Source organism: Entelurus aequoreus, linkage group LG07 (genome assembly GCF_033978785.1).
Source record: "Entelurus aequoreus isolate RoL-2023_Sb linkage group LG07, RoL_Eaeq_v1.1, whole genome shotgun sequence".
Taxonomy (NCBI): domain Eukaryota; kingdom Metazoa; phylum Chordata; class Actinopteri; order Syngnathiformes; family Syngnathidae; genus Entelurus; species Entelurus aequoreus.
This window is the reverse complement of record NC_084737.1, coordinates 28,674,279-28,687,795: the sequence shown is the minus strand read 5'-3', so window position 1 is coordinate 28,687,795 and position 13,517 is coordinate 28,674,279. Positions and strand designations below refer to the sequence as shown.

General features: G+C 40.0%; 1 protein-coding gene across 1 annotated transcript in view; it reads right to left on the bottom strand.

Annotated features, from left to right (window-relative positions):
- Positions 1 to 13,517, bottom strand: part of LOC133653638 (activin receptor type-1B-like) — a 31,103-nt gene that overhangs the window by 1,555 nt on the left and 16,031 nt on the right. Inside the window, exons 2-8 of the mRNA XM_062053146.1 lie at positions 9,533 to 9,769; positions 9,176 to 9,433; positions 8,398 to 8,628; positions 5,971 to 6,138; positions 5,723 to 5,879; positions 4,321 to 4,445; positions 4,112 to 4,242 (exon numbers count right to left, since the gene is read on the bottom strand). Coding sequence (XP_061909130.1) covers positions 4,112 to 4,242; positions 4,321 to 4,445; positions 5,723 to 5,879; positions 5,971 to 6,138; positions 8,398 to 8,628; positions 9,176 to 9,433; positions 9,533 to 9,769 — 1,307 coding nt within the window. The remainder of the gene's footprint in view (positions 1 to 4,111; positions 4,243 to 4,320; positions 4,446 to 5,722; positions 5,880 to 5,970; positions 6,139 to 8,397; positions 8,629 to 9,175; positions 9,434 to 9,532; positions 9,770 to 13,517) is intronic.

Genomic DNA, 13,517 nt, shown 5'->3' with positions numbered 1-13,517 from the left:
ACATCACAATCATCAACGTCACCATTACAAACATCACAATCATCCACATCACCATTACAAACATCACAATCATCAACGTCACCATTACAAACATCACAATCATCCACATCACCATTACAAACATCACAATCATCAACGTCACCATTACAAACATCAGAATCATCCACATCACCATTACAAACATCACAATCATCCACATCACCATTACAAACACCACAATCATCCACATCACAATCATCAACGTCACCATTACAAACATCAAAATCATCCACATCACCATTACAAACATCACAATCATCAACATCACAATCATCACCATTACAAACATCACAATCATCAACATCACAATCATCAACGTCACCATTACAAACATCACAATCATCCACATCACAATCATCAACGTCACCACTACAAACATCACAATCATCCACATCACAATCAATGTCACCATTACAAACATCACAATCATCCACATCACCATTACAAACATCACAATCATCAACGTCACCATTACAAACATCAGAATCATCCACATCACCATTACAAACATCACAATCATCCACATCACCATTACAAACACCACAATCATCCACATCACAATCATCAACGTCACCATTACAAACATCAGAATCATCCACATCACCGTTACAAACATCACAATCATCAACATCACAATCATCAATGCCACCATTACAAACATCACAATCATCAACATCACAATCATCAACGTCACCATTACAAACATCACAATCATCCACATCACAATCATCAACGTCACCATTACAAACATCATAATCATCAACGTCACCATTACAAACATTACCATCATCACCATCACAATCATCAACATTATCATCAACATTATCATCATCACCATCACCACCATCAACATCAAAATCATCATCACCATCATCACAATCATCAACATCACCAACATCACTATCATCACACTCATCAACATCACCACAATCACAATCAACATCAACATCACCATCATCACAATCAACATCACCATCATCAACATCATCACAATCATCAACATCGCCATCATCACAATCATCATCATCACAATCATTAACATCACAATCATCACCATCATCAACATCACAATCATCATCAACATCACTATTACAAATATCACCATCATCAACATCACAAGCATCAACATCACCATTACAAATATCACAAATCAATGCGCTGAAAAAATCAGTCCCAGCCTTAATTAAAATGATCAAATTACGGTAAATATTGTAGATATTACATATTGTTATGAATGTGTCTGTTAATACATTATATATATATAATTGCAGTGTGTATATACAACTTTGTTGGAGGGTTTTGTAGTTGTTTTAGAGGGCTTTGAAGGCTACAACTTAGCCGCATCTTCCAAATAGTTTTTATCATCTTTAAAATCCTAAAAAACAAACAAAAAAATGTGTTCTTGTCTCTCATGATGATTGTGAATAGGCAACATTTCAAAAAAGGAGAGTTCCCTTTTTAAGTGTGCATTTTTGCGTTCTGAGCGGAGTAAGTGCAGCTTCCCTTTCATGCACCTTAAGCAGTTAAAAAAAGAAAGAAGAGGAAAAAAGTAGGTTTCGATTAGGGTTGTCCCGATACCAATAATTTGGTCCCGGTACCAAAATGTATATCGATACTTTTCCAAATAAAGAGAACTACGAAAAACGTCAATATTGGCTTTATTTGAACAGAAAATATTACAATATATTAAACATATGTTTCCTATTGCACTCAAAAAACAACTTTAGAAGGCTAAAATATAAATTAACAGGCATTGGGATTTTCTTGTTGTACTCAAAGAACCATTTACTATATTCCATATTACATATAGTCTGCCATAATCAAGGATTAGGTTAGAATAGAATAAAAAGCTTTATTGACATCATATTAAATGCTTCATGATTTATGGTTGCCACTCTTGGTCTGTGCTTAAAGAAAAATACAATTATTAGTAAGTACTAAAAGCAAAACTATGGATACAAGTACACAGAGAAGCCATTTTACAGGTAAAACACTAATTGTTAAAGATAAAAAACAAATTGTAGGAATTTGTTACAAATTTTAGTAATGTCACTTGCATTAGTTGTTAGTTTTAACTCTGCTAATATTTGGCATCAAGCCAAGCAGGTATGTGCGCGTCTACGTATCAGTGGCGTGCCGTCACTAGAGGCAGGGGAGGCACGGCCTCACCTGCCATCATGGAAAGAAAAGAAAAAGAAAAAAAAATTAATTCAATTGTTATATGTATCCAGTGATTATACTAAAGTTATTTTCCATTTAACTTCACCAGTTTTAGATTATTTTTATTTTTATTTTCACATTTGCCGTTCAAATACTGAGAAGAGACGGTGCGGCACGTCACTGCGTTGCGCCTCAACACGGATTGTGCGCAATGACTCGGCTAACTGCTGGCCTGCTGTGCAGTGAGACCGTATTGCTATATGAATTATATTATACATTTCCATAGTTTAGTTAGCTGAGGTATATAATGTACAGTGTATTTTGTCAACAACTGTATGTGTGTAACATATTTTTAGTGCTGAGCATTCATAAAACTCTGCTGCGAAGACACACTGTGTGAGGCTCGTCTCATAACCCCTCCTCCTGGTGCCATGCATCTCCGCCGCAGAATGCACCGCCCGACAGGAGCGCCGCGGCCACACCAACCAAAGCCCACACCCAAACCCTCCACGTGCAAGACCGAATCCACCCAAAAAAAGTCACTTAACAAAAAGCCAAAAAGTGCAAAAACAACAATGCTCGCGCTGCAGGAGCCGCGAACGACCGCAGGGACACAACATTAGGTACACCTGCACTGCAGGTTCATATGTTTGTAAATCTGACTGTGATGATGCAGTCGTGCCTCACCAGACATTAACCTCACCGCACGCCACTGCTACGTATCCACAAGTTATGTATCTACATGTGCACAACAGAGGAGTTAGTTAACTTATGAGAGTGGCGTGCAGTATGTGTTTGCGAGAATGGCAACGTGTTGGCTGAGTGACGTCAGTGAGTGAGTAAAGAGAGAAAGAGGTAGCTTGTGCACTGTGCAGTAGACACAAACAAACATCCTGCAAAACTATTAATAAAGCAACCAGATTGTCATGAATCGCGGCCTCGTAATTCTGACCTGAAAGCGGATTTTAACAGACCGATTGCAGGGTAAAGTGAAGGGTGTTACCTCCAACAAAAAAAATTTACCCAAGAAGGAACATCTGCCCTGTGCTTCTCGACTATAATCTGCATGGGAGCCGAACAGCTGGAAAGGTGTAACAACAACATTATTACTTGTCACTCTTTATAACTCCTTGTGCATATCTGAATGCTTATTATTTAAATGTTTTCCTAAGTTTGAAGCCGAGGTGGTAATACTAATCGCCACGTTTGGCAAGGCATGTTTTAAAGCAGAGCTTGCAGCACGGCGCCTCCTTGTTTTAAGCGTCAACTTTATTGTTAGTTTTGAAGCCCAAATACCTCCATATTGCGCTTCACGCACCCTCTTTAATAACCAGTATAAATGACAATTTTTGCCATTGTTCCACTCCAAGATCTTATTGCTTTGTGTGTGCGTTTTGACACACTCAACATCATATGCCACGGCTCTGTGGTCACCGCCGCACAGCGGCATTCGGATGAAAGAACGGTACCAGTATTTTTCAGAGGTAGTAAGTATAGTCCCGATTTCAATTAATTAGTATTGCGGTACTTTATTAGTACCGGTATACCGTCCAACCCTAGTTTCAATGTAGATGCACTGCATGACTGCTTCTAAAATGCCCATAAAAAGTGGTATATGTCTCCTGCATGTTTGAAAACATAGCAAAGGTTAAAAGCATGATAACATGAACATGTAGTAAATGAGAGTTTCCATGGTGATACCCCGTATGCACGCAAATTCCTCATTTAAATAAAGTAATCTGCACCACTTTACAATTGCACACGCAGTCTAAGTAAATCGAATGCAACACGCCCACTAATAGTAAACCCTGGTTAATGCGTGGTGTTTGGACTTTAGTAAACCTTAGTAAATCACACGCAGTGTGCAACATGAATCTAAAAATAGAGGAATGAACGAGCTGTACTTCTTTACCTCGTAGCTCTGCCACCAGTTGGGTACATTGGGCCGCAGCTTCTGGTCACATACCACCTTCCTCATCTCCTCTATGGAGGGGTCAGAGGGCACCAGGTCGTAGTAGGGCAGTTGGTACTCCTCGTGGATACCTGCAGCCAAACAGGAAAGTGGTGACTTAGGAGCTTGTGATGTGAGAAATTTCTGGAAGCTTGTTTAAAGGTACTTGCCTCCTGCATTGCAGCGACGTGCTATCTCCCAGTACACCAGGCCCAGTGCGTAGATGTCGGCGCACTTGAAGGAGTCAAAGTGCTTCATGTTGATGGTTTCGTCCAACACTTCAGGAGCCATGTATCTGTAAGGACACACCACATTTTCAATGACATTTTGCGATTGTAGCCTCCTAAGATCCGAACCCCTGTACAGTATCACATGCATTTTTAATTTATCTTGGCTCTTTGGAACACAATGAGTATAAAAACAAAAACGAGTTCAAAGTTGCCCTGAACTTTTGGATGTGTTTTCAGCCATCTTGACTCTAAGATGGGATGTGGTATAATCTTCCTCCCCCACTAATTGGCAGTATGATGTCCTCATAAGTGGAAACCAAGGTCCTGTAGAGAAAAATGTTGTATTGTGGTCTACTAAACCAAAAATGGGATGTCCACTTATATGGACGACAGGTCCTATTGAATGAAAATTAATCTAAAAAAAGAAAAAGACACTTGACATGAGCGTTGCACGATACAGACAATATACAATATACATTTTGTAGGAGAGCTTTCGATAGAGCTTTTAATACTATCACTACATAAGGCATGCCGGTGACACATTCCAGCTGTGTCCCGCGAATTTGACAGCAACAAGAGAAGGAATGCGCCCTCAACGCATTGTAGCATTCTCACTAGCAAGCTATCGGCTAACGTCGCTCTACAGTGCAAAGTCACTTCTAGATCAGCAATCCTTGCCTCCATTGCGGAAAATAAACTATGTTTCTGACTAGTCCCATCACTGGAGGACGAGGAAATAAGTTACTGGACAGAGGAGGGTTTTAAGAATTTAAAATTAGAGCTAATAGTAGGAAATAATTGTAATTATCAATTGTAATTGTTACACCGCCATCCTGTGTTTTTGTCTGATTATAATTGTGATCAAAAATTCAATATTTAATGGATCTTAAAAATTCAAAGTATCCGTATCAGCATTGATATGACCAATACTGCCCCTGTAACTATTTGGTATTTCATCGATACCCACATTTGTAGTATCGCCCAAAACTAATGTAAAGCATCCAAACAACAGATGAATAAGTGCTTATTACATTTTAACATAAGTGTAGGTAAGACCATGTTACATCAGAAAGTAACCAGATATTAACAGTAAATTAGCAAGTAGATTAATAATAGTTTTAAGAAAATAATACAACCGGAAATGACATAATAGGTTACTGCATACGTCAGCAGCTAAATTTCAACCAATTTTAAAATAATTAAATTATCATTTATACACCAAATAATATACTGTGATATACATTGTTATCACAGGAGACTGCAATATATATTCGGACATAGGTTTTAGGCCATATCACCCATACCTACTTGACTGCGAGCATTAGAGTGTGGACATTTTTACCTCTTGGTGCCCACACGTTGGTTAGGAGCAATATCGATCGTGTCTGTGATAGACTCATGCCGTACAGCCAGACCAAGGTCCGCGATGGCGCACATGCCGTTTTTCTTGACCAGGATATTTTTAGACTTGAGGTCACGGTGAGCGATGCCAGGCTTACCTGCGGGCAAACACACAGCACACCTTTAAAGTCTGTGCCTGGAGCTCAGCATCTTAGATAACGTTCACACGCCGATAAGAGTTTGTCTCACCCTGAGTGCCGAGGATCTCCATGTGCAGATGTGCCAGTCCACTGGCAGCCGACAGTGCCAGCTTGATCATGCCCTCGATGGTGACCGAGTAGCGGTTCAGGTAGTCAAAAAGCGAGCCGTGCTCGTGGTAGTCCGACACCAGCCACAGCTGTGTCCATGTGCCGTTGTCTGAAGGAAAACACAACAATAACACAAATACTGTAAATGCTGCGCGTGTAACATAGGCATACATTGGAAGCAGGTAATAATCAGTGAGGCCATTTTTTACCAGCTACTTTTCTTTCTAGAGTGCATGGGAATGTGGAAAGGAACATTTAACTCTCTGTGACCCCCTTCGTCATTTGTAAGAAGTATATTTCACAACACAGCAGTTACAGTAAAAATGTGGAAATAGCGGTAAGGAGCAAACTACTGAGTCAGCGTTTATAGTGCTGACGAGTTGATAGTAAAACAGTAGGCCAAATGGAACACGTATGATTTTTTTTTAGTTCAACAATTATAAGCGCATGCAGAGATAGGACAATACTTCTAGATTTTTCCCACACACAAGCTTTCAAAGTCATCCTGTTTACAAAAAGATCAAGAGGTTGCCTAAAGCCACAACTGGTAATGGCAATATATTTTTTGACCAGGTGTTAGACCTTAGCATTAATTAATGAATGCCAATTAATTAATTAATTATTGCATTAATTATCAGGTATGTGAGCACCCTCTAAGAAAAAAAGAGGATACTGAAGTAAAAGAGGAAAATCGGCACAAAATGCTGCCAAACAAATCCTGAAAGAACATTTTGAAAATCCAGACTACATTTCCTGCAATCGGGTGCATTTCTACACTTTATTTTACCTTTACATTTATTCTCATCTACCAACCTCATCTTTCTGACACTTGCATGTCCAATGTAATGTGCCACATAATTTGTTATTCTTTTTAGTAGATAATTTACTAACATTATTGTCATTGAATATGTAATGTAAAATTCTATAACATACATGCAAAGTACTCAGAAAACGTTTCCCATTTGGCAACTCTATCCTGTAGCCACCCCCCTTCGGGTAATATACTCCCAATGTTGTGACCTCTGTTTACATCCGTCACGTCAAAAATATACCTTCTTGCTGGCTACTAATAAATGCTCTACAACTTAAAATGGTTCACAACTAATAGTGATCGGACTGTAATCATCCAAAAATGTTTAGCAGCCGCCAACGTTGTAGCTCGGAGAGAGAACGCAGGCGACAACAAGTAAGCTAACTAGATAATGCTAACTATGCTACCTAGCGAGTTTGTTTTGTGGTCTCTGATCATTACAGCAGGAGAAACAGTAATTAGCTGCGACTGAGGCAAGCGTTCGACACATTTTGTTTGGATCATATTTTTTTATATTTCATTAAAAAACAGTGGAAGGGATATTTTGACGCGAAAATTAATGTTTAAAAATGCGGATATACGCGTTTTTGCAAACTTTTCACATGCCTGATTCATATATGAACGTAGATCCAACCATGCATCAATTTTCTACGGTTTAAAACCAAAAATAAATAAATACATGACATGCATACTAATAAAACATTTTGAAAATGTTTCTGTGTGACATTCTGACAGTAAAATTGCATTAGTATCAAAACATTGGGGTCTTTTTAAATTATGAATGCAAGTAAGTTCAAGTTAAAGTTAAAGTCCCAATGATAGTCACACACACACAGTTGGTGTGGTGAAATTATCCTCTGCATTTGACCCATCCCCATGTTCACCACCTGGGAGGTGAGGGGAGCAGTGAGCAGCAGCGGTGGCCGCGCTCGGGAATCATTTGGTGATGTAACCCCCGATTCCCAACCCTTGATGCTGAGTGACAAGCAGGGAGACAATGGGTCCCATTTTTATAGTCTTTGGTATGACTCAGCCGGGGTTTGAACTCACGGCCTTCCAGTCTCAGGGCGGACACTCTAACCACAATTAGTGTGATTAACCAAAATGCCAAAGTGTGATTACTTCGATGTTATTGTTTGAAAGCACTATTATTTTACACAACTCACCTGGTAACTATTGGAGACGGACTGGTTAATAATTGCTAATGAATAGTTGCTAGTCTCCTTTATACAACATTAGTGAGGCAAATAACCTCCTCTTGTTTTATGTTAAAGTGGTCAATCCTGCTTATTTCAAGTGCTTTCAAAACTATATTGGATACTAATGTGGCATTATAGTAGGTTTCTTTTAATAAAACAATGCATACGTCTCAAGTTGTGTACAAGGTGAATCTGCATACTTTTTTTCTTCACCGACATACTGTACTTGGTTACTTTGGCAAGTTGTCATACATAGACTTTTTAAAGTTGTGAGAAATTCAAAAGATCTTGTGTAAATCCGGTCAAATTTTCGTACCGGACTCCGACTGCTTTTAGTTGTTGCTCTTCCTAACCTTACCTTTATTGTCTGCTGCAATGAATCCCAGGATGTTTTCATGGCGCAGCATTATTGTCTGATAGATCTCAGCTTCTCTGAACCACGAGCGTTCCTCTCTGGATGAGAAGATCTTCACCGCCACGTCCCCTCCACGCCACTTGCCTCTCCAAACCTCTCCAAAACGACCCTTTCCTATAATTTCCTGCAGCACAATAGTCCTGGCCACAGTGCGCTGCACAAACAGGGGCAGACCTGTAAGGGGCAGCAGAAGACATATGTAAGAATATTGTTGTTTTCTAAACTGCAACATCTAGTAAGAGTAAATCCGGTTAGAAAGAGGCTATAAGGTAACATGACCTCATCGGGCATGCTGGTGTGTTCCCATCACACACATGTTTGCACACATTCCGGGCGGATTACTCTCCAAACCACAAACTATTTCCACCGTTAGTGCTCAGTGGAACGCAGATAAAATAATTGCTACCACGCAAATGTTTCCCAGACTTGTAAAATCCCTTGTGACTATCACAAATCATTGCAAGTGTTTACAGTTGTGATAAGACTTCACTGATCTATGTTCTGTGAGGTCACAGTGACCACCTACATTTTCAAAATCAGTACATCCTTGGAGGCTAAGTGGGTGTTCATGCCAGATGTGATGAAGTGTCTTTGGACAAACAGAAAATATGCCTCCCATGTGGAAAGCAACTCTTAAGGCTGAAATAAAACCCACTTGTAGAATTCAAATATGGCCCCTCACCTAAAACAACAATAAATCACATTTATCATGAGTTATTACCAGAGCCTGATCCGGAGGTAGACATGTCATAGATGAGGTCCTGCAGGGTCTTGTCCTTGGCCAAGTACAGATGGTCACAGGATGGGTCCTCTACCTCCAGCCTCTGCCTGTGACTGTAGGCCCTCTGATGATACTGGAACAGGAAAACGCCAACCATCAACAGCACACAGAGCAGAAAGACGGGCCCCGCAATGACTGCCACTAGCTCCACCGGGCCCCAAGAGCTGCCCAAGCCTGAAAGGTCCTCCTTTGTGGGAACTGGGAAGAGACAAAGGCATCGATGTAAATGTTTTCATGTGAACATTCTCAAAGTGTGAATATAAGTGGTGATGCTAAATGAGATGGGAGGAGCCTAACCAGGAACTTTCAGGTCTATACTGTTGCAGTAATCCACATAGCAGCAATGAGTGTTGAGTAGACCCTCAGCGCTCAGACAGTAGAAAGGTTGCCCGGGCGGAACCAAGTTATCCCGTTTGATGCAGATGCGTACATGTTGCTCCTTCCCCTGAATGGTGTACGTGGAGGCCATGCAGGCGCCATCTGTCTCGCACTCATAGCCTGTCTTCTCACATGTTGTGCAGTTACAACGCAGAGCTGTTAAATAAAAAAGAAAAAGAAAAATAATTGAGTAAACTGAGTAAACAAAACATTGACTTAATAAATCACATTTTAACTTTAAGGCACGCCATCATGACACAAGTCAGAAATGTGCAGAATTAGTTACTTTTTATGTAAAATGTACCCTTATTAAATAAAATCATCTTTCATTATTGACAACATTGATTTTCTATCCATAATCCTCTAGCAGGAAAAGTCCAGCACTGCAGAACAGCCAAGTCTTGAAGGACTTTTTTTAATTTAGAGTTTTAATGCTAATAGGAGCTATTGGCAGAGCAGTGGTTCACACTGCAGATTTTTTTTGCAGCTGGAGTACAATCAATTCCCACTCATTGCGGTCATTTTACAAGTAATTACCAACAGTCACCTCCTTCCACAAAAAACAATGTCCCAAGCAAACAAGCTGAAGAACAAATGGTCAATTTAAGTAATTCCACTGTGGCTGTTCCAGAGTTAGTTCGGAGTAAGTTCTCAGAACTTTTGTTTTCTATTATTAAGGCGTCACAGAGGTGCTAACGAGCCGGAGGTTTTTTGGTTGTCACCTGACTCCAAAAGCTTGCTTGGCTGAGTGGAATCCGTTAGCACAATGAAACAAGGGAGGCGTTACCTCAAGTAAATACCCATGTTATCTCCATTTCTACATTACTAGTTCATCTCCCTAGTTGTATGTTGTCAACATGAGCCAGAGCAGATTTTACACTAGTTATCAATATTTTTGCCAAACAACTCTGCAATTGTCAGAAAATATTTTGCATCACCCATTATGTCCATCAAACAATGTACCGGTAGTAAAAAACATGGAGTATTTCTTACAGTCAACTTTGTTTGCACAGTCCTTAATATTGTATTGCCATCTGTTACTGTGATGCGCAGTGGTACTGTACATAACATTTACTGTTTAATTGAATATTACACACAATAAAAGCTGCATGCGTTTTTTTAAATTAATGATTGGCAGGTAGTTGGCCAAATGTTGACATAAAATCAAGAATCTTTCAAATAAAAGCTCTGGTGTAAACTGCACCCCAGGAAACTCAAAAGCTTTTCGTATGGACATTGGACCGAAAAAAATAAATAATTAAACACTAGGATTTTTTTTGCACAGCACAAGATGATCTCCATTTGTGATTTCCCGATCAGAGTCGCAACCTTGTGATTTAATGACACGGCTCCCCTGGTAAATCAGTCACTTGTTTGTGGCAAACGCCGGGTCAAGTCCAGTTCAATACCAGCACCAAGGTTCGCTACAGTAGAAAACGATTAAGTGTGAGTATAATAACAACAACAATAATAATAATAACATAAATGATAATATTATTATCACCATTGGGTTTTTTTCAAATTATACTACAGATGCTGGAGTAGCAATATGGTCACATTCAAAAGTGGATGTAAAGACTTTCATTCAGCTGTAGAAATGTTGTGATGTCAGACATAAAGCAGGACTTAAGTAGCAGCGCCCAGACAAGCATTGAAATTAGAGCCTTCATTGCGGATGGACCCAAAGAGTCAGAGTGGAGACTGACGTGCCTGGTGGGAGAGACCAACTGAAATCCAACAAGAGAAAAGAGCACTTGCCAAACACCCAAACAAGCAGTATTTAGATTAATTTCTCACCCCGGTCTTTAGACCACACGGACACAAACTGTCAGACAGATAACACTATTTATGTTTTATTTTGACGAGACCGCCATTAGATTCAGCCTTTGTGTACTGCAGCCTACTTTTTCTTACTTGATCATTAAGTCACACACGTTTTACAACATACTACACCTTAAGACACACAAATTGACCTGTGTTTTACAGAAATTATAAATCAAAAAAGGGTAGTATGGTTGTCTGGAAGATCAATAATAATGGCAAATATTGCAGTTTCCTCCTCTGGGCATTTAAAGGTGATGTATGTCACTGGGTCAAAATTACATTTTTAAACCAAAAAATTAAGATAAAAGGACCTAATGCTTGCAGCCCACTTAAAAATAAGCGCCCTCAAGTCAGCAACATAACCTTTGCAAACAGCCCCTTTAATTGAGGTCAGAGACAAAGGGTCCTCACAGGTTAACTAATACCAGGGGTGGTTGAGCAACTGGATCTCAAGAATTCTGATTAGATTTTGAGCCAAATGTGATTTCTAAGCGCACATGCTTCTCTATTGGGTCCGCTCAGCTCTAAGATGATACGAGTCTACCAAGGCTTTAAAGAGCTAAACACAGAGCAGATAAGGACAAGACAGGGTGTTTGGAATAAATCCCGCAGGAACTGAAACAAGTCCCTGCTACAACATTGAAGTCACAGGCCAAAATCATCCTTCAATCAAACTGAACACTTTTTGAAAGAAACAAGAAACCAAGAAGAGAGGGATACTTATCTTTATTATTTGCCAGAGACATGTGTCAGTCAGTTCAAGGACTAACAAATGTCTGACACAAAGCAAGAAAAGATTTAAGCGTGGCAAGCTTCTACTAATCTCCAGTCTTATCCAGAGGGTCTTTTTGACCAGAGATGCTCACACAAATTCCCTTCTACAAGTGAGGGTTAAAAAAAAAAAAGAGTAGATTTTCCCCTTTGCTCTTTTTTTACCTACATTGAGACTTTGCTCAATTACTTGTGCAACATATCGATAACTCTTGCATTAATTGCACATGCATGGAGATGATGCAAGTTTGCAAAACAAACTAAATCATATGAACTGTTTCCATACTACTGAGGCCCCATCCTGTGTGGGAGCGTTCTTTTTATGCAAGTGTCATGTATGCTGATATGACTAATCTATGCTTGATTACTGGAAAGGAGGACTCAGAGCAGGGTTGCAGTAATATTTATTTGGCAATCGCGTGTGTATGTGTTGTTCTATCTAGTAGGCGAACGGGAAAAGGCTGGAATGTTGGCAATCATGTTTAAATTGACTACGGTTTGCCAAAAAAGCATTTGCCTGCAGACGTAATGTAAATTAGGCCCTATACAAACAAAAATGTTGAGAAAGGCCAAAACTCACTTCAACATTAACAATGCAAATTGTTCCGAATAGGATAAAAAGGGACAGCACTGTGGTTTGAGACGATGTATGAACACAGACATGCAGAGACTTAGAAAGGAAACATAGCTGAAAACACATTACCACATAACCGCTCTAGATCCTTCTGTGATGGATTGTGGTCAACCAAAAGTTTGTTTGGTGGTAGCATCTTTTACAAAAACCTGTTTAAAACATACAATTAAGCAATGCTCACTTGCATTTGACCAAACACCATGTTTGCTTACAGAATTTGAAGGAATGATGAAACGAAAGCTGTACTTGATGGAATAACTTAACGCAGAACGAAGTAGAGGCCTGATGTGTGTCACTGTTATTTTGCATGAACTCTGCTCTTGTATGCACATAATTGTTGGTCTTTACACTGGTGCTTTGTGCAGAGATTAAGATGACATGAGGAGGGATTGGAGCGGGCCTGAGTGAACAAAGAGCCGAGCAGGAGAAGGGGGCGTGAGATAGAGAAGGGGGGGTGGGTGGCGCACAGTGGACTGCCAGGGTCAACAGTAAAAACCCCAACATTTGAGGACCAGACAGGGCGGGGGCTGGGACGGACAATACAAAAGGGGAGGGGGAGTCATGAGCTGGACTTATAGGGCCCCCAGCTGCGATTGGGGTCCGCCCAAGGGAGCAGCTGTGAGCGTCATTAAAACCCAGTCTAGACTTTGACTTACTGGGGGAAGGGGGGGCAGG